Raw genomic sequence first — 22,233 nt, forward strand, 5'->3', positions numbered from 1 at the left:
GACATATCAGAAGCCTTCGATAGAGTCTGGCACAAGTCTTTGCTTTCTAAACTGCCCTCTTTCGGATTCTATCCTTCTCTCTGTTCCTTTATCTCCAGATTCCTTTCTGGCCGTTCTATCTGTGTGGTGGTAGACAGTCACTGTTCTTCACCTAAACCTATTAACAGTGGTGTTCCACAGGGCTCTGTCCTATCACCCACTCTCTTCCTGTTATTCATCAATGATCTTCTTTCCATAATAAACTGTCTTATCCACTCATACGCTGATGACTCCACTCTGCATTATTCAACTTCTTTCAACAGAAGACCCTCTCAACAGGAATTACATGACTCCAGGCTGGAGGCTGCAGAACGCTTAACCTCAGACCTTACTATCATTTCCGATTGGGGTAAAAGGAACCTTGTGTCCTTCAATGCCTCAAAAACCCAATTTCTCCACCTATCAACTCGACACAATCTTCCAAACACCTATCCCTTATTCTTCGACTACACTCAGCTGTCACCATCTTCAACACTGAACATCCTCGGTCTATCCTTAACTCAAAATCTTAACTGGAAACTTCACATCTCATCTCTCAATAAATCAGCTTCCTCAAGGTTGGGCGTTCTGTATCGTCTCTGTCAGTTCTTCTCCCCTGCACAGTTGCTATCCATATACAGGGGCATTCTCCGCCCTCGTATGGAGTATGCATCTCACATGTAGGGGGGATCCACTAACACAGTCTCTTGGACAGTGAAGTCTAAGGCTCTTCGTCTCTTCAGCTCTCCTCCTCTTACTGATAGTCTTCTACCTATTAATTTCCGCTGCCATGTTGCCTCTCTTTCTATCTTCTATCAATATTTTCACGCTAACTGCTCTTCTGAACTTGCTAACTGCATGCCTCCCCCCCTCCCACGGCCCCACTGCACGCGACTTTCTACTCATACTCACCCCTATACTGTCCAAACCCCTTATGCAAGAGTTAACTAGCATCTTCACTCTTTCATCCCTCACGCTGGTAAACTCGGGAACAATCTTCCTTTTTCTGTATTTCCTCCTGCCTACGACTTGAACTCTTTCAAGAGAAGGGTATCTGGAGACCTCTCCTCCCGAAATTGACCTCTCTTTCAGCCACCTCTTTGGATTATTTTTGGGAGCAGCGAGTAGCGGGCTTTTTTTTTTATTATTGTTTACTTTGTGTGCCTTTGAGCTGTCTCCTTTGTTGTAAAAAAAAAAAAAAACCACGTCCTCTGTGATTGGCACGGATTTGGCCTTCACTGGTAGCCTGGTAACACATACTCCCAGGTCTTTCTCTGCCTCTGTGGTGGATAGTGGAGTGTTTCCCATGTGGTATTGGTATGCTGGATTTGGCCTTCACTGGTAGCCTGGTAACATACACTCCCAGGTCTTTCTCGGCCTCTGTGGTGGATAGTGGAGTGTTTCCCATGTGGTACTGGTGTGCTGGATTTGGCCTTCACTGGTAGCCTGGTAACATACACTCCCAGGTCTTTCTCTGCTTCTGTGGTGGATAGTGGAGTGTTTCCCATATGGTACTGGTGTACTGGATTTGGCCTTCACTGGTAGCCCGGTAACATACACTCCCAGGTCTTTCTCTGCCTCTGTGGTGGATAGTGGAGTGTTTCCCATGTGGTATTGGTGTGCTGGATATCCCCTCCCAAGGTGCAGGACTTTACATTTTTCTTCATTGAATTGAAGCAGCCACTTTTTGTTCCATTCCTGTAGCTTGGTGATGTCTTCTTGTAGGATATCCACAGCCAAGGGGTTAATCTCTCTCTCTCTCCATCTCACAGACTTATGCTTGGAGGGGGGCGAGGGTTTGGTGGAGCTGGAGGTGACATCAGGCGACCCACTCTCTCAACCCCTCCACCACCACCACCACCCAGCCCGGCACACATACCTTGAATGTGGCGGAGGCGGCAGGTGTGTGTGTGAGGCTTTATGGTTCCTTTCTTTCTACCTTCACTTCCCTTTCTTTTTCTTTCCTTCACTCCTTTCCTATCTTTGTTTGTTTCCCTATCTTCCCTCCGTTTCCTTCCTCCTCTTTCCCTTTCTCATCACTGAAAAAGAGTTTCCATTCAAGGTTCAGATAGATAGCTTTATGGTTCCTTCCTTTCTATCCTTACTTTATTTTATTTTTCTTTCCTTCACTCTTTTCATATCTTTGTTTGTTTCCCTATCTTTCCTCCGCTTCCTTCCTCCTCTTTCCCTTTCTTATTACTGAAAAAGAGGTTCCATACAAGGTTCAGATAGACAGATGGCTTGATGATTCCTTTTTCTACCCTCGCTTCCCTTTCTTTTTCTTTCTCTCCTTCTCAGTTATTTCCATGCACCTGAAACTCTACTAAGGATAAAACAAATACTATTTCTTAATTTTGGAGGCTGGCAGGCAAAATAGAGCTAAGAAACGCGAGAAAATAACGAAAATATTGAAAGTTCTCCGTTCTCACCAACTCCCATCTTACCCTTCCTAGAGGCACCGTACTTATCAAACCCTATTTTTTCAACTTCTCAGTTACTTCCACGGACCTGCAACTCTTCTAATTATAAAACAAGTATTTTTAAGTAATATGGGAGGCCGGCAGACAAAATGGAGCTAAGGAACGCGAGAAAACAGTAAAAATAATAAAAGTTCTCCATTCTCAGCAGCGCCCATCTTACCTTTCCTGGGGGCACCTTACTTATCAAACCCTATTTTCTCCCCTTCCCAGTTATTTCCACGCACCTGCAACTCTTCTAATTAAAAAAAACAAGTACTATTTAATAATCTCGGAGGCTGGCAGAGTAAATGGAGCTAAGGAACGCGAGAAAATAGCAAAAATGATGACACTTCTCACCATTTACACGGGAGACGAGGAAAATCTGGCCAGTGTAAACAAGAGTCAGACTTTTCAACGGGGCTACATATAAATTTCCTCCTATTTTTACCAATTACAAGATATATATCACCTTAATTTTATGTTGAAAGTTGATTGTATTGTTGTTTAAGGGTGCGTTCCCACCAAACCATTCAATTCAATTCCATTCCATTCAATTCATTGTCATTCATGAGTGGCTATGATGGATCACGTTAATTCCTATGTAAGCGTTCCCACCGGGTCATTCAATTCAATTCCATTCAATTCCTGGCCATTCTCATTCAATGATGCATCTGGTTCCATTTTCTCTCTTGAATGACAATCATTCGACTATAATATATAATAATTTTGCAGGTAGCGCCATGTATATTGTCTAATATTTATATTTTTCTGCTAATTTTCATAACTTAATATTCGTGTAAGAAACAATCTGCAATTATCTATATTAATTACAGGTCTATTACGTGTTTGGTTCTCGTATTGAACGTGTTCAGTTGTCGTTGCCATCACAGAGCAACCGCTTCAGTTGTGCTTGTGCTGTCGTCATCGAAGCATGGACGTGGAACAATTAATAAGTTTAGTGCAAGACCGGCGGCCCATATTCGATCCCAGCGATCCTTTGCACCGCAATAATGAATGGTGTAATATTTCCCTTAATAGGTTTTTAGTTCAATATTACTTATGTACTTATTTATTTTGAATATTAACACCATATATAAATATTGGAACAATATACATTTCAAATCAAGTTTAGCTCATTTGCAATTTAAATAAACGCTCAACAAATTATTGAAGAGTTTTATAAGTTATTGCCTTACCTTAGATAAATGGCCAGTCTTTCTTCTGCTTCAATAGCACGACGGTAATTAGTATTTTGCTTCTGAATGGAGAGCCTCAGTAACTCGACCAACTGCTTAAATTTCTCCTTGTCAATCCTGAAGAAATCATGAAATTTATCTGGATTATTGAGCAAATCTGGGAACAAATGTGCAAATGTCCCAAATTGTGCTCTCCTGCTATTAATGGGATGCATCCACATATTCCTTTGTTTCCTACGCCTTCTACGCCGCTGCAACAACAACAATGTTATTCTTGCTAGGTCACTGACGTCCATCTCGCACGAAGGCTTATTGCATACTAGATGACCTGAATGAAAAGTAAGCTGATGGCGTTGGTTGGAACGGTGTTCATTCAAAAAGAATTGCATGACGTGAATTGAATGGAATGGAATTGAATTGAATGGTTTGGTGGGAACGCACCCTTAGTCTTCTGGTACATGGATGCTCTCACTCGCTCTCTATGTATCGTGATTCCATGTTTACCGTTGATGAACTTCCAGGCCCCCCAATGGTGTGTAAGAACTCATTGCGGTCTAAGATGGTCTCCTTAAGCACATTGCACATCTTTGGTTTTATCTTTCCAACATTCTTGGTATTAATTTGCTCAAAAGACCCAGTTTTGAGCAGCCTCATCCCTTGTGTTCTCATTATCAAAGTTCATGACAATGTTACCTCTATTTGTAAATCTTGAATCAGTTATCTGAATACCATTCAATGCCTGGGAGACTTCATCCTTCATGTCTGTTGCCTTCTTTTCCTGTGTAGAAGCTTTTACATCTATGAGATTTTTCTTGACCTTCTTGCCTCTCTTTGCCACCTCAGCCCAATGGATCCAGCATGCTCAGCACGTTTAAGCATGTCAACAACTGATCCCAGCTCCTCCTGCACCTTCACAGCCCTTGATTCAACTTCATCCTTAACCACAGATATTTCCTTAGATAATTCTTGCTTGAATTCATCCATTTTTCCACAATTTTGGTAGCCAGAGATGCTTTATGAAGGCATGGGTTGCAAATCCAATATATTTTAGGTATATTCTCCTGCTTGATTCCAGACAGATGAGCACACTTCCAATGATACCATTTAGGGCACAGACAGCATCCAATCCACTTATCGCCTGTAGGATCCACACAAACGAAACAGAAATCCCTCACGCCCCTGGCTCAGCCAACCATGTCGAAGCGCAGCACTTTCGCCAGCAAGACGCAACACATTCGCTCAGCGCGGCAACTCACTACTATCGTTTTTTTTTTCATTCTATACCTAATTAACTTTATCAGTACTTACACTACATTTTTTCTCTTTCCTTCCTTCCCCATCACTTACTATCACAGCTTTCCTTCTCTTTCCTTCCTTGCCCACACAATATTCCTTCTCTTTCCTTCCTTCCTTGCCCAGACACCTAACACAATATTATTCCTTCTTTCCTTCCCCAGACAACACAATATTCCTTTCCTCTCCTTCCTGTCCCTTCCTCATCACTTACAAACACTAACACAGCATTCCTTCTTCCTTCCCTAAATACTAACCACAAACAATTAACACTAATAATAATAATAATAATAAATAACGACGAGGATTTAAATAACACTCCTTTGCTATGGTATCCTTGTGGCTTTATCAATCTTCTTATCAATACAACAGACAGACAGACAGACAGACACACAGACAGGCAAGCCTTTAGCGTCAGCGGCGGGAGCACTCTACTGCGATTCTGACATCAAACGTGAAAAGAATGAGTGTGAGCGCAATGCAACGGAGGAAGGAGGTAAGGAAAAGGAGAGAAGGAATAGAAAGGAAAGAAGGTAAAGGAAGGATGGGAAGGGAAGAGAGGAAAGGGTCAAAAGTCAAGCAGAAACAAAGAGAGGAAAGAAAAAGTGAGGAAGGAAAGGAGTGAAAGAAAGAAAAGAGGGAAGTGAAGGCAGAAAGAAAGAAAAAGTAATACATTATGTCCTTAAAAGATAGTAAAAAAATCTAGTGGCTACATTTACATCCCAGTTAAAGATAGAAGGGGAGGAAAACAAGGGGAAGGAGGAAATGAAGGAGATGGATAGAAGGAAGCAAAAACACTACCACTCATGTTCACTTTCCTCAATGAACACACACAACCGATGAATGAATAAACAAAAAACTCAAAAAACAAAGGGAAAAACTTGAAAAAAGCTTTGCCGTTTTAAAAATTTCCACCCGAGAACAGAACCTGCCGCTTACAACAACAACATCCTCGCTCTCTTTCTCTCTCTCTCTCGCTCTCTTTGCTTCCTAGGGGTTAAGTACGTTCTCGGAAAACATCAATACCACCCTCAACATACATATCTCAAATGGGGGGCGGGGGGTGGTGGAATCAGGGGCATGGGAGGGGGGGTGGGGTGGGGTTGTTACAAGGGTGTTGGTGGAGTTATTATAGCAAGTTACGAGTGGGTTGGTAGTAGTAGTAGTAGTGGTGGTGGTGGTTGTAACAGTAGTAGTAGTGGTGGTTGTGGTTGCAGTGGTAAGACAAGTTAGGATAGGTCCAGACTGTACATGGGTTTGGAAAGCAATTTAGGGGGTGAGGTTACGTTAGTTCTATCTGTGGTAGGGGTGTGGTGGCGGGGTATATGGGGGAGGGGGTTGCCTTTATTGCTGGTAGTTATAGTAATGGTAAGGGGTGGTGGTAGTAGTAGTAGTCGTAGTGGTGGTAATGGTAGTAGTAATAGTGGTGGTTGCAGTTCTTCTTACAAAACATCAACCACCTTCACCAACTCTCCCTCCTCCTCCTCCTCCTCTTCTTCCTCCTCCTCCTCCCTCTTCGTCACCAGCAGGAGCTTCAGCGCGTGGTGACGGCGATGCTGCTGGCGGGGCGGTGTGGCGGAGGGGGGGCAGCATAGGCGGGGCGGCGGGGGGGCGGGGCGGGGCATTAGAAGCCGTGGACCTTGATCTGTTCGGCCTTGACCAGCCCCACCTTGGTCAAGAACTGGCAGATATTCTCACGCTGGTCACCCTGGAGCTGTAGGACCTGGAGGAGGGGATGAAACTTTGATTAACCCACAAAGGAGGCTCAAGTTTTGTTAGGTTACATTAGGTTAATTAAGTTTAGGGTATCCTCAAACACATGATAGCCAGCACCTTATGGTATAAATCAACAAAAAATGATCTCACTCTGTTGTATAGAAAGTCTCATTAGTAAGGAAGCATACATGAATTTTCTGAGTCAAGACCTATAGTGTTTTGTTAGATTAAGTTTAGGGTATCCTCAAACACATGACAGCCAGCACCTTATGGTATAAATCAACAAAGAATGACCTCACTCTGTTGAATAGAAAGTCTCATTAGTAAGGAAGCATGCATGAATTTTCAGAGTCTAGACCTATAGTGTTTGTTTTGGTTTTGTTAGATTAAGTTTAGGGTATCTTCAAACACATGATAGCCAGCACCTTATGGTACAAATCAACAAAGAATGACCTCAATTTGTTGTATAGAAAGTCTCATTAGTAAGGAAGCATACATAAATTTTCTGAGTCTAGACCTACAGTGTTTGTTTTGGTTTTGTTAGATTAAGTTTAGGGTATCTTCAAACACATGATAGCCAGCACCTTATGGTACAAATCAACAAAGAATGACCTCAATTTGTTGTACAGAAAGTCTCAATAGTAAGGAAGCATACATGATTTTTCTGAGACTAGACCTATAGTGTTTGTTTTGGTTTTGTTAGGTTACATTAGGCTAAGTTTAGGCTTTAATAAAGGGGATGTTAACCCTTTCACGCACCAAAAGTTTAATAAGTTTCTCTTTCCAATGCGACATCCATCTGGGGCTCCCTAAGGGGCCTCGCGGAATAGCCTGTGTGGCAAATTTTTTTTTTCATGTTATCAATTTCACCCACGAGTATTCTTTTTTCCTGGCATTATTATACATCATTGGTTTTGGAAAAAATTATTCTGCCTTATGAAGGAAAAAATATCCAGAAATGCAAATAAATAGCGAAGTTTACAGACTCCAAAAAAAACATTGATTACAGATAAATAAGAAATGCTTACGTTCACCACCTTGTAGCTTGAAACTTCCTGAGTTGACTTTTTATGTTTTATATGCCAATAAAAGGGGATTTTTATGAGGATTCCAATTCCAATTTTCATATGACCAGTAGTTCTTGAGAAAATGGAGGAAAACTATATTTTTCTATCTATTCTGTTCTCTCCAGTAGAAGAAACAGCTCAAGGGCAGCAAACAAAACACAACAGGCAGGTCAAGGCAGTCAAAATAGAAGTCAATTTTGGCTGGAATAGTTTTGATAATAATAACAAATATGACTATTGGCGTACCTACTTGCTGTCTGGAAGAACTTCACCAGCATAATAATAATCATAATAAATACCACTAAGTCTCTCTCTCTAACACACTCTGCTGGAGTTTTTTTCATGAATAGTGAAGTTAGGTGGGGTGAGGCTTACAGGAGCTGTCTTGTATAGGCCAACCGGCTTCTTGCAGACTCCTTACATTCTTATGGTCTTAAATGTCTAACCCATTGAAAAGGAAACAAATGAAAATGATAAAGTAAGATTATAAACAAATATAAATTAAAGTCCCCCCCAAACATTAGCTCTGCACTAACAACAATCAGTGTTGCTGCCGCTGCCACTCACCTCGCCGTACTCTGGGTGCTCCACCACCGTGCCGTTGCAGGCAAAGTCCTTCTTGCAGGCACGCACAATCTTCTTTAGGTCGTAGTCGGAGGACAAGCCCTGCACTGTGGTGAGGGTCTTACGACCATTGCGCTGCTGGATCCTGCAGGGGGAGGAAGAGGGGAGTGTTAGTGTAGGGGTGGGGGGTGGGGATGGGGTAACTAACAACTACCTTAACCAACACCAGTACTATAATTTTGCCCCTATAACTCACCCCTCCCAACCTAACTTAACCTAATGTTGATCCTGGCACAAACTCAAAATTCTGTGGACAAAAAGTTAATATACAGTGAATGTGTGTGTGTGTGTGTGTAGTTCACCACCACGGCCTGATCACGTGTTGGACTCGTAATCACCAGCAGGTACCCTCCCGACATGAGCAAGTGCTCTTATCATTGATCTATGGGTACTGCCAGGACCTCACACACCACACACCCCATCCCCCCTTGCTCAAGGGGGGACAGTAACCACTCCTAGTTAACGGAAAGAATCCGGCCTGAGCGGGCTCAGGTGTGTGTAATTCACCACGGCCTGATCACGAGTTGTACTCGCTTTCGCCAGCAGGTACCCTCCCGACGAGAGCAAGTGCTCATTATTGTCGATCTCTGGGTACTGCCAGGACCTCACACACCACACACCCCATCCCCCTTGCTCAAAGGGGGACAGTAACCACTCCTAGTCAACAGAAAGAATCCGGCCAGAGCCGGGCTTGAACCGCCGCCTGTTTGGCCATGAAGCCTTGCAGTGCGGCACTCTAACCGATTGAGCTACCGGAGCGGTGTGTGTGTGTGTGTGTGTGTGTGTGTGTGTGTGTGTGTGTGTGTGTGTGTTTGTGTGTGTGTGTGTGTGTCGTGCCCGGAGAGCTTACTTAACTATTTTCTCTATTTTCCAACATGACCTCTGCGTGTATCGAAACACACGAGAAATTAATCAAGACCAGGAGATTCGCCGGCTGCCTGGGATTGAACCCGTGACCAGCGTGACAGGAGAGCCACTCCTTACCGAGTCGGCCAAAGAGGTACCCCGCTGGCTAAGTGGGTTATGGGAGGCTCGTTCATCAGCCATAGTCGCCGCACTACATGTATACGCGAGCTTACCTTATGTGGACCAAGCCATCTTGCACGCCCTCGTCAGTCCCACGTGCTGCATCAGCAAAGGGATCTGTAGGACAAAGGGAGAAAGGGAGGAAATTAACAGACATGGCAAAATAGGTAAATAGATAAATAATGCATAAATAAATTTGATGCGTGTGTGTAAGTGCCCTCTCACTATACTTTGTTAGTTTTGTTTGTTTAAAATCGACTCCAAGTGAAAGCTGCATTACATTATTACACTATTACCAGCCTAATTATGAAAGCTATGTGTGTAAATGGATTAAGGCAGCGGTTCCCAAACTTTTCAGGCCACGCACCACCTCCCAGGCTGTAACCAAGTCCACGCACCCCCACTTAGATTCGAACAGTACTAAGGTCCCGTCGATTTCCTGAAATTTTGTCCATATTTTACGAATTTTGTGCTCGCAAAGTATGAGACTCTGAGCGATGGCTATCAAAACTAAATGAAGATGTACCTGAGGGTGGATGAATGTGCTCAGAGTCTGGGTAAGTTTCAAACAAAGAACAGACAACTCCGCTGAAGCGTACAGCATACGTTAGTTTTAAAACAATGGCAGTTAATGATGTGTATGAAATTTTAATGACAAAAATCTGCCATTACATTATTTTTTCTCCTTACGCACTCCTAGTGATCAGCTCACGCACCTCCAGGGGTGCGCGCACCACACTTTGGGAACCGTTGGATGGAGTCAACAGATTATCGGTAGTTTAGAAAGGAAGTGAGGTAAGCAAGCTTTTATACAAAGTTGTAGGCGATGGACATGTGGCTTCATAGCGAAAAAAGCAGATAGCCTAATTTTACATTTTATAAGTTCGTATAAAAACTTGCTTACCTCCCTTCCTTTCTAACGCATCGATAATCTGTTGACTCCATCATCTTCAGGAGAATTTTTTTTATCATATGGCATTGTTTATTTTTAAAGTAGCTTAACCCTTAGAGTACGGGTGGCGATATATTTCTCCAGATGCTGTGCACGGGGAAAATTTAGTCATTTAAAAGAGGTGGAAATGCTTTCTTCTTTGCAATAATTGTATATTCATCTAGTATTTATGGTGGTGTAATAAAACTTCTCTCCTAATAATAATAAAAAAAGTTGTGACAGCTGAAAACATTGCGCATTTTCTTGTGGCCTTGACGCGTTGCATGGAAGCACCCCTCTCACTCTCTCTCTCTCTCTACCTACTTACCCCTCCCTCCTCTGTCAATATCACTACCATAGCAGTCATCAGTCACTGTCACTTTGATTCACCCGCGCTCTACTTCCGCCCAGAGCAGAGGAACTGCTTGACGCGTCACGAGACATGCCAGATGTATTCCGAACAAAAGTGGAAAAATGGTCTGTGGCCTTCAGTAGGGCGTGCGCTGAGATGAATGAGTGTGTGTACGGATGCCAGATGCCTCCACCATTCTTCTGAGTCAAGAACTGGCGGTATATTTAAAACATAGCGAGCGTAGAGTGTGATGATTATATATATGATCCCCGTACGGGTAGGGTGTGTGGTAGCACACTTATATATATGATCGCCGTAATCTAAGGGTTAATAATTGTGAAAAATTGTCATGGAATAAAAAGCTTTATAAACACTTATAAACAGACAGAGTATAGTGTTCTGTCAGTTGGTGAGATGGGCTATTATTGAGTGTGTCATGTGTATTGGTTAGGGTTGGTAGATTGTTAGTTAGCTTCTTTCTTGAATTCATTAATTAGTAAATGTGAATCAGTTGTAGCCGTAATCGTTGCAATCGTACTTGTCTTATTTTTATATATGCCACTGGGTGAAAAAAAACTATGGTATTATTATTATATCCAATGAAAATATAGTTTGGTATGACTTCAGAATTACACCCAACTCACTCTGGTGGGCGATGCATATATTTACCGATCATTTTATTGTGCAAATCATTTTTGATGACTTTTTTTTTTTACAAATTAACCCGGTAGCAGCGACGGGCCAAATTTGTGGCTTTACCGTGTAGCAGCGACAGGCCAAATTTGTGCCATGATTTAAACCCCCCAAAATAGATGGTGCATAAGCTGATCACAAATGCTTAGATATATATTATGAAATGGTTTGTGCGAGGGGTGATTTTTTCTCCCTTTTCTCGCTTGGGGGGACCATTAAGAAACATGATCCCCACTGCTACCGGATTAAATCAATTGTGAGATTTCAACAACAATATTTAGCAGAGATAGGTTAGTACTCAATTGGCAGCATTACATTACTTCAGCGGCATGTTATTAACTTAGCAGCAATATGTTCCTACCCTTAATAGAGATTGGTTACTATTCTGCAGAGGTCAGTTACCATCTGTAAGGTTAACCCCTTGGCTGTGGATTTCCTACCAGAAGACATCACCAAGTTACAGGAATGGAACAAAAAGTGGCTGCTACAATTCAATGAAGAAAAATGTGTAAAGTCCTGCACCTTGGGAGGGGATATCCAGCATACCAATACCACATGGGAAATAGGCTACTCCACTAATCACCACAGAGCCAGAGAAAGACCTGGGAGTGTATGTTACCAGGCTACCAGTGAAGGCAAAATCCGTGGCAATCGCAGCGGACGGGTTAAGGTCAATTTCTGTGCGTGGGGAGGAATATGTAGATCACCATTGCCTACTCTGCCGCTAGTGACAATAACGATGCAAGGGAAAGCGTATCACACACTTTTATCATAACCATTAAACTAAACAAATATGACCTAACCTGACCAAACAACTATCTAATCCAACCTGACCTTAACAAAACTAAACCTAACCTAACCTGACCTAACACAAGTAAAGTGAACTTAACCTGACCTTACTATAACCAAATCAAACCTAACCTAACAAGTAAATCTAACCTAACCTGACTTTAACATTACTAAGTTGAACCTAACCTGACCTTAACATAACTAAATCTAAACTAACCCAACCTAACCTGAGTAAATCAAACCTCACCTAACCTGACCTTAACTAAACGAACGTAACCTAAGTAAATCTAACCTAACCTGACTCCCTCCCACGTAATGTAAGTATTAACCACGTACTTGATGGCTAATGCAAATTCAATATTATACGGATACTATTTCTACAAGCAGCGATGGGTCACACTCGGTTAGCCAAAGGTAAGGTTGTGCTAGTTTACACGAGCACGGCAAGGCACAGCATAAGTTCACTGGTGGCCTGCTTCATCATCTTCAAACGAGGGTAACTTAGGAGTTATACCAATACGATAAGTTTAATACCTATAAAGGCTCAGGGAAGCAGGAAACATGGGCAAAAGGAAATAAATGAAGAGATATAATGACTAAAGAAAGTTGAGGCAGATGATAAAGAACAGAATGGTAGAAACTGACAAAAAACTCCTTGATCTGTTTTCCTGCGAATTCTAAGGAAGGGAATAAATACAAGGAGTAAGAATATAAATAAATGAAGCTGAAATGCATTTAAAAGCCACACAAGCACACACAGGCAGGAAATAGGGGTCAAAATGCCCCCCAAAAAAGTATAAAAAATCTTATTTCTGACTTTCCTATGAAATGAAGAATTAAATAGAGGTGTACAGCAAACAGCAGCTACATAACGTCAGGAAGGCTGGAAGGAAGTCAGGAGAGAGAGGGACGTAAGGAAAAAAAAAACACATGGAAAAAAATGCCGTAAATACCAAAACTGAAACACGCCTCGATCGAACTTCCCATCATCATAATCATCATCATTTCATCGACGCCTGCTCCTAGGAGCTCCCATTAGAGGATGGCCACGGCAGAAAATCTTCCAACTTTCTCTATCCATACACTCCCTCCTTGCCTTCTCAAAGATCTTTCCCCCCTCTCCCAATGTACTCTTGCACCCTATCCCTCCATTTCACTGGAGGTCGTCCTCTAGCATTCCCTCCCTCTATCTCACTACCATACACCCTTCTGGTCATCTTACTCTCCTCCATTTGCTCCATGTGGCCAAACCACTTTAAGGTCTGTCACTTCACTTCTTCCACCACTCCACACTTCTTCCCTTCACCCCCGTGACACATTCCAAAATGCTCATACACACTTTCATTACTCATTCCATCCATTCTACTCACACCACAAGCACTCCTCAAATAACTCATTTCCACTGCCTGCACCCTAGACCTCTGACTTTCATTCCAGGCCCACGTTTCACTTGCATACGTGAGGGTTGGTACCATTATTGTATTACTCAAATCCCTCTTTACCTCCATGCTCACACTTCTGCCATTCATGATTCGTCCCAAAGACCCTACCACCCTTCTTCCTTGCAATGCCCTTTCTCTTATCTCTCCCTCCATACCACCATGCTTACACATAACTGATCCAAGGTACTTAAACTCATTGACCTCCTCCATTTCTTCACCATTCAAAATTATTTTGCATTCTTTTTCACATTCAATTCCCACTCTATATGGGCATACAAAATCTACAACCTCACTTCTACTTTGCTCACAAACCATCACTTTACTTTTGTTGACATTTACTTTCAGCTTTCTCCTTTTACAGACACTATCAAAAACACTGACCAAATTTTGTAGGTCACTTTCATTTTCTGCAATGAGCACCGTGTCATCAGCAAACAGTATCGAATTCAGTACCCACTTCCTTCCCTCATCGAACAGTCTTACTCCAACTTCTCCAACTTTGCCCTTCATTTCTCTAATGACACCATCCATATAAATATTGAATAACCATGGTGACATGAAACACCCTTGTCTTAAGCCCACTTTTATCTCAAAATGTTCACTTGTTTCTCCAGTAATTTTGACACATGCAGATGCATCCTCATAGAAAGACTTTATTGCACTAAGCAGTTTTCCTCCCACACCATAAATCTTTAAAACATCCCACAATGCAATCCAATCGACTCTGTCATAAGCTTTTTCCAAATCCATGAAGGCATCCCTATATGTGAAAAAAAAGGAAGCTCTTGGCCTAAGAGGAGGATATAGAAGAGGTTAAACTAATGCAGTCAGGCAGGCAGGCAGGTGGTAAATATGGGTGAAAATGGTGAAACTAACAAACTCCTTAATCAGACTTTCTCGAGCATTCTAAAGGAAACTATCAACCAAAAAAAAAAAGTGAAATAAATCAAGGAACGCAGTAATTAGCAGCCACACAAGGTCAGGAAGGTTAGAAATAAGGAACAAGGGGAGAAAATGAGAAATAGAATTGCGTAGATGTCAATAAACTTCCTTAACCTAACTTCCTCATATAATAAAAGGAAATTCTGGACATTAGAGGAGAATAAAGAAAGATACAATGCATCTGACAATCACACAAGGTCAGGGAGGCAGGAGATATAGGTAAAAATGATGAAACTAACAAACTAACTCCTTTATGACTTTCTTGTGCATTCTAAAGGAACCTATTGACCAAAAAAAAAAAAGCGAAATAAATGAAGGAACGTAGTAATTAGCAGCCACACAAGGTCAGGAAGGTCAGAAATAAGGAACAAGGGAGAAAATAAGGAAAAGAATTGCATAGGTGTCAATAACCTTCCTTAACCTAACTTCCTCGTATAATAAAAAGAAATTCCGGACCTTAGAGGAGAATAAATAAAGGTCAATGCATCTGACAGCCACACAAGGTCAGGGAGGCAGGAGATATAGGTCAAAATGGTGAAAATAACAAACAAACTTTTTATGACTTTCTCGAGCATTCAAAAGGAAACTATCAACCAAAAGAAGTTAAATAAATGGAGGAACACAGTAATTAGCAGCCACACAAGGTCAGGAAGGTCACAAATAAGGAACAAAAGGAATGCAAAGGAGAAAGTAAGGAAAAGAATTGAGTAGGTGTCAATAAACTTCCTTAACCTAACTTCCTCGTATAATAAAAGGAAATTCCAGACCATAGAGGAGCATAAGTAAAGGTACAATGCATCTGACAGCCACACAAGGTCAGGAAGGTCACAAATAAGGAACAAAAGGAATGCAAAGGAGAAAGTAAGGAAAAGAATTGAGTAGGTGTCAACAAACTTCCTTAACCTAACTTCCTCATATAATAAAAGGAAATTCCGGACCTTAGAGGAGAATAAATAAAGGTACAATGCATCTGACAGCCACACAAGGTCAGGAAGGTCACAAATAAGGAACAAAAGGAATGCAAAGGAGAAAGTAAGGAAAAGAATTGAGGAGGTGTCAATAAACTTCCTTAACCTAACTTCCTCGTATAATAAAAGGAAATTCCAGACCATAGAGGAGCATAAGTAAAGGTACAATGCATCTGACAGCCACACAAGGTCAGGAAGGTCACAAATAAGGAACAAAAGGAATGCAAAGGAGAAAGTAAGGAAAAGAATTGAGTAGGTGTCAATAAACTTCCTTAACCTAACTTCCTCGTATAATAAAAGGAAATTCCAGACCATAGAGGAGAATAAGTAAAGGTACAATGCATCTGACAGCCACGCAAGGTCAGGAAGGTCAGAAATAAAGAACAAAATGAAAGCAAGGGAGGAAATGAGTTTAAGAATTGCGTAGATGTCAATAACCTTACTTAACCTAATTTCCTCGCATATTAAAAGGAAATTCCGGACCTTTGAGGAGAATAAATAAAGGTACAATGCATCTGACAGCCACACAAGGTCAGGAAAGTCAGAAATAAGGAAAAAGGGAGAAAATAAGTAAAATAATTGCGTAGATGTCAATAACCTTCCTTAACCCAACTTCCTCGTATAATAACAGGAAATTCCGGACCTTAGAGGAGAATATATAAAGGTACAACGCATCTTACAGCCACACAAGGTCAGGGAGGCAGGAGATGTAGGTCAAAATGGACACACTAAATAAAACGTAATAAATCTGACCTTCACGAGATATCTACAGCAAACCCGTGACCTTAAATGCACAGAAACTAAGATATACAGTATTTCCTCGCCATGAAAGGTCACAAAACCAGGACACAGAGGTCGGAAAGCGCCATAAGGTCAAGGCGTCTAATAAGGTCATGACAACACAAAGGCTCCCTCCCTCCCCCCGACCCATAGATGTTTTAAAGGCCGCCAATATGCCCTTTCCCGGCCACCCACCGAAAGTATTGAGGTTCTGGATGGACATGCGACTTTTGGTGCAGCACTCGGGGTATAAATGGTCCTGGGCGGGCGGGCGGCGCGGCGGATGGGCGGCGATGAGGCAGCGGCGGCGGGGCGGGGCGGAGGTGTGATGGCGGCCAGGCGAGGGTGTCCCGGATCAGGGCGGCTGGGATGGGTGCGGCGCGTGGCGGTGATCTCTTGGGCTGGGGCTGGGCTGGGTGTGTCTCTCGTTCGGGGCGAATTGTAGGTGTAGATGACAAGATTGATTGATTGATAGTTTATTATTGCAGGTAAACAACAAGGGAGAAGGGAGGAACATGCCATCCCAACCCCCAGGCAGGGCAGAGTGTGATTATACAACTATTAATACATGTGTAGGTAGCACCATGAAATTAAAAAGATACAATGGTAGGAAGGAAAGACACAATAAGACAATAAAATGTGGGGACGGAGAACATTGCCCAAGCACTAGATGGGAATGAATACAGAGATAGATTGATTGATAGTTTATTATTGCAGGTAAACAACAAGGGAGAAGGGAGGAACATGCCATCCCAACCCCCAGGCAGGGCAGAATGTGATTATACAACTAGTAATACATGTGTAGGTAGCACCATGAAACTAAAAAGATACAATGGTAGGAATGAATGCACAACAAGAGAGGGGAAGACAGTAAATATAATACAGAGTCTATATGAGGGAAATGAGGTGCAGTTCACGTTAGGAGAAGTCACTACTGGGTGGTTAGAAAATAATGTAGGAGTCAGGCAAGGCTGTGTGATGTCCCCGACGCTTTTCAATATGTAGGTACCTCGAGGAGCTGATAGTGATTGACTGATTGATTGATTGATAGTTTATTGTTGCAAGTAAACAACAAAGGAGAAGGGAGGAGCATGCCATCCCAACCCCCAGGCAGTGAGAATTAGGAAAGCCGGGAAAGGAGTAGAGACGGAGTGCTGGGAAAAAAGGGCAACAAAGAGAAAATCATAATGTGATAGCGTATTACAGTGAGGAAAGTTACGTACTATTGAAAAGGAAAGTGTGTGAATAAGAAGAAGAGAGGACCGAGCGGAGGAGGACCTAAGAAGCGATACAAAACGTTACAGGTAAAAAGAAGAAAAAGAAGATAGGGTTAGATTAAGTTAGGTGAGGTAAGAAAGGAAGGTAGGGTTAGATTAAAGTTAGGTGAGGTTGGATTAGGGAAGGTATAGGGTTAGGTTAAGTTAGGTGAGGTTAGATTAGGGAAGGTAGGGTTAGGGTTAGGTGAAGTTAGATTAGGGAAGACAGGGTTAGGATAAGTTAGGTTAGGTTAAGACGTTCCGGCCCCAGAATCGTTGAGGCCGTGAGATACTTCGGCCGAAGGGACCGGTGAGATAATCGTATAATACAGGATCCATATCATAAGACAGGTAGGAAATGTGCAGCTTGGAGATGACCTCAGACGAAATAATACATATCTTTGCAATTCTGTATACTTACATAACATTACATAAGAAGAGGATTACTCACAGGAATAAAAGTAGGCAGAGCGGTGATAATACGGGCAGTGGGATGGTCCGGACAATGCAATTACGTATTGTAAACATATGGGACTGAATGGCCCGAAATCTTATGTGAATGTGCAAAACTTTGTTGCCTTGGCCCACGCAGGGCAACCACGCCCTCAACGCTGAAGTTTTTACAAGTCAGTTTTTAGTTTTTAGCACCTTCTGTGTAATCGGGGAGAGCGGTGATGATTCGGATAGTGGGATGGTCCGGACATCGCATTTATTGTAAAACGTATGAAACTGAGTGCCGCGAGATTTTGTGTGAATGTGAAAATCTTTGTTGCCTTGGTCAAGACAACCACGCCCTCAGAGCTGTTCTTTTTATGCAAGTCCGATTTTATGTTTTTTTTGCCTCGTATGTAATATTTTCAGGGTGTATCGTAAGCTCTCACTTCAAGAATATGACAAATAGCGAAATGCACATTATTACGGTGACGCAGCGATGCACGGCGAAGGTACTGCTGTACAACACGATCACGCAGCTCTCGTGCTAGAAGTGGAGTGTGACCACCCATTTATTTTTTTATAGTCGTGATGATTCGGAAAGTTGATTTTTTCATGAATTTTATTAATTTAATAGCAATTTAAACGCTACAGGGGTTGCAACAGTTATAAAAAGGTTAATTTGGTTGATTTATGTTCAGATATTGTGAGAAGAGAAGGAAGCCATATTTCCAAAATTTAAAAAATATTTCTTATAGTTTTCCTTTTAATTCATTTTTTCCTATAAATATTGAGAGAATGCTTTTATGCATATACAAGTGTCTTGCAGTAGATATATTCTTGTTTATTAGCCAATCAAACTTCAGTTATATAAACATTATGCCGAGTAATACGAATGTCTGCACCATCCACCTCGCTGGCCGAACCATCACCACGGGTGGGATGGTTCGGACGATTTAGAAACTTGTCTTTCATCACCTACATCTAAAAACTGGAAATCGCTACGGGTGTCATATTAACAACCTAAAGAGCCTAAGGATGAAGGAACATTCTGAGATCAACAAAATTACACTGCTGCTACTTTTTCTCCTGAAAATATTTTTTAAGGAGTGGCCGAATCATCACCGCTCTCCCCTATTTTTATGGTGTATCTCAAACTCTCACCTCATGAATATGGCAAGTAGCTGATTGTGCATTATTATAGTGAAGCAGCGATTCATAACGAAGGCATTGCCGTAGAGCACGAATACCTGTCGTAGCTCTCGTGATGGGAGTGGAGTGTGACCCAGCCATTTATTTTTATAGGGTCGTGATGATTTTTTCATGTTTTTTATTAATTTTACACACATCAATTTAAGCACAACAAATGTTGCAACCATTATATAATGGTTAATTTGGTTGATATATATTCAGATATTATGCTTGTGAGAAGAGCAGGAAGCCGTAGGTACCGTAATTCCACAATTATTGAGATTTCTTATAGTTCTTTTTTATACTTTTTTCCTATAGATATTGAGAATATTTTTTGTTCTTACAATAATGTCTTGTAATTGATATTATCTTGTTTATTAGCTAATCCAACTGAAGTTATATTAAGACTATGCCGAGTAATAGGAGTGTCCGTACCATCCCACCTCCCTGGCCGAACCCAGGCCAGGGTCCAGAGAAAGAAAGGGTCAAGTCACGCGCAGCTTGAAAACGATGGGGCGGGGCAACTGTGGATGTGACGTCACTAGGTGCCATGGCTCTCACCCCTCCTCCTCCCTCGGGTTTCTCTCTCTCTCTCTCTCTCTCTCTCTCTCTCTCTCTCTCGAGTGTGTCCCGCGCTTCTTATGTCCTCCTTCTCAACACTTCTATACTTCACACCATGCACTTAGTCACTTCACAGTGCACACTTATACATTTCACCCTGAACCAAGTTTTTTTTTCTGTTCTTTTCTTCCCCTGACTGCTTTTGATAATAGTGTCCACTATAACAGGATTGTAGCAGCCCGCCCTCACTCGCAGTTGCTAGATACCAGGTGACTGAGTTGCCTAGTATCGGAATGGAGGATCGGCTTGTTGAATATAGTAATTGTAACGACAGCGTTATGAATACCAAAAAGAGATGTTAGAAACGGTGATAAATCAAAATAATAGGAGTCTACTCTGTTACGACTGTCAATGTATTTATATGATTTTTATGTGAATATTTCTCCCTCTTCTTATCTATATCTTATTTATTTCCTTTTTTAATGTCTAATTTGATGATGTTTATAAGATATTAATGTTGGAAATCCTTTATTTATCACAGAATTTTTTTTCTTATCACAAAAATATGCATTAAAACACAAACTTGCCGGGCAACACACCCTTAGATCCTCGCTGGCACCTAGTGACGTCATTGCATGCGCAGTCCTTTTGAATTTTGGTCGCCCCTTGATCAGACCCGGTATTCTCTGGACCCTGGCCGAGCCATCACCACTGGGAGGGATGGTTCGGGCGATATAAAACCTTGGGTTTCATCACCTGCTGAAAACTGGAAATAGCTACGATATACAACCTAAAGAGCCAAATGATAAAGGAACATTTTGAGATAACAAAATTACACTGATGCTTCAACTATTATTTCTAAGAGGTAGGCGGTGGCTGAGTGAATAGCGTGACGGCGCCGCGTCCAGGACGACACGGATTCGTGCCCCGGCCGGTGCCACAAGCTGGGATTTTTCAGTCACCGCCGAGTGGCCTAAGACTACCCACATGCTGTCCAAAAGACTACCTATCTACCCGGACTCTAGATTCTAGGATCAAAGATGAGCTCCAGGGGGAGCAGCATGAGCCAATATCAGATGGCGCCACTATAAACACTTGTCTGCGCCACAACGGGCTGGGGCCGACGATCAGGCCCTACTACGGAACCCAACCGGCGCCACAGGTGAAAACGTTTTATATATATATATATATATATATATATATATATATATATATATATATATATATATATATATATATATATATATATATTTTTTTTTTTTTTTTTTAAGTGTCCGAATCATCTCCGCTCTCCTCTATGGCCGAAATTCAAAATTCAATTAACAATAGGGGCTGGATATCAAATTAGTAGATTAAAGTTTAGCAAACAACCTAGAGAATGGAAATTGAGCAGGGCCCGGATTCAGAAATTATTAACAACGATGTAAGTCTGAGATACATCCTTCCGCGCCTACACCCTAATTCAGAAAGCAGAAAAACGATGTAACTCGGTTGATAGTTACACCAGTCTCGGAGGTGGTGTACCACTTGCGTCTTTTTTTGTCAATTTTCAATGAGATGCTTTATAAATAATGTTTCCCAATAAGTAAATAAGAGTATATGAGTCAATAAAGGAAAACCCTTCCATAAAAGCGAGATGCTACAGCGGATATGTTGAAGCATGCTCTTTCTCTCGGAGATGTCACCATATCCGTAGGCCCGTCCACGTATATCACACCATATCCGTCCACGTACATCACACCATATCCGTCCACGTATATCACACCATATCCGTCCACGTACATCACACCATATCCGTCCACGTATATTACACCAAATCCGTAGGCACGTCCACCCCACCATGGATATAATCTCTCTCTCTCTCTCTCTCTCTCTCTGGATTAAAAATATACAATATACATGCATATATATATATATATATATATATATATATATATATATATATATATATATATATATATATATATATATATATATATATATATATATATATGTGTGTGTGTGTGTGTGTGTGTGTGTGTGACATCCAGGTGGCAAGTCGAGATAATATATAATAATGTGCCATGCTGCAACGATGAACAAAACTTGATAAAGTTGTTTGGCTATTTCGGCCGTAAACAATTTAGGCCGTGTGTTGTTTCGGGCGTTTGACAATACGGCCGTTTTTTTTTTTTTTTTTTTACGTCGTGGCCTATTGCGCGGTAGGCTTTTTCCCGGTGGGGCCTGATGGTCGGCCCAGCCCGTTCTGGCGCAAGCGAGTGTTTATAGTGGAGCCATCTTGTGTTGGCTCATGCTGGCCCCCGGAACTCATCTTTGAGCCTCTCTTTGGAGAGGTTATCTAGAGCCCAGGTTGATGGGTGGTCTTTAGGCCACTCGGCTCCTGAACGCGGGGCCGTCACTCTAACCACTCAGCCACCGCCTCCCCAGTTTGAACGCTACGGCCTAAATGGCTCATGGCCGAAACGACCAGGACCCAACTGGAGTTGTAGGGCAGGGG

At 41.9% G+C, this 22,233-nt stretch overlaps 2 protein-coding genes across 3 annotated transcripts in view; both read right to left on the reverse strand.

The window, feature by feature from the left end:
- LOC126990163 (uncharacterized) overlaps positions 1-2,892 on the reverse strand; it is a 28,746-nt gene extending 25,854 nt beyond the window's left edge. For both annotated transcript variants that reach the window (XM_050848715.1, XM_050848714.1), the window contains exon 1: positions 2,835-2,892. The gene's annotated coding sequence lies outside the window, so the exon portion shown is untranslated. The remainder of the gene's footprint in view (positions 1-2,834) is intronic.
- A 2,396-nt stretch (positions 2,893-5,288) lies between these two features.
- On the reverse strand, positions 5,289-16,659 carry LOC126990165 (eukaryotic translation initiation factor eIF1). The gene is made up of 4 exons (XM_050848720.1): positions 16,492-16,659; positions 9,453-9,516; positions 8,317-8,458; positions 5,289-6,689 (listed from the first exon to the last, which is right to left on the reverse strand). Exons 1-4 carry the CDS (start codon positions 16,517-16,519, stop codon positions 6,591-6,593), a joined length of 333 nt encoding a protein of 110 aa, XP_050704677.1. The 5' UTR covers positions 16,520-16,659; the 3' UTR covers positions 5,289-6,590.
- Between the last annotated feature and the right edge of the window lie 5,574 nt (positions 16,660-22,233).

The sequence above is a fragment of the Eriocheir sinensis genome, unplaced genomic scaffold (assembly GCF_024679095.1).
Source record: "Eriocheir sinensis breed Jianghai 21 unplaced genomic scaffold, ASM2467909v1 Scaffold147, whole genome shotgun sequence".
In the NCBI taxonomy this organism is placed as follows: domain Eukaryota; kingdom Metazoa; phylum Arthropoda; class Malacostraca; order Decapoda; family Varunidae; genus Eriocheir; species Eriocheir sinensis.

What these genes read in the sequence shown, in the direction of transcription:
- LOC126990165 (XM_050848720.1), bottom strand. Translation starts at nt 16,519, where the DNA reads ATGTCCATCCAGAACCTCAATACTTTCG. An exon ending in CCAGAACCTCAATACTTTCG is followed by an intron (nt 9,517 to 16,491) that starts GTGGGTGGCCGG and finishes TTTGTCCTACAG; the next exon opens with ATCCCTTTGCTGATGCAGCA. An exon ending in GATGGCTTGGTCCACATAAG is followed by an intron (nt 8,459 to 9,452) that starts GTAAGCTCGCGT and finishes CTCCCCCTGCAG; the next exon opens with GATCCAGCAGCGCAATGGTC.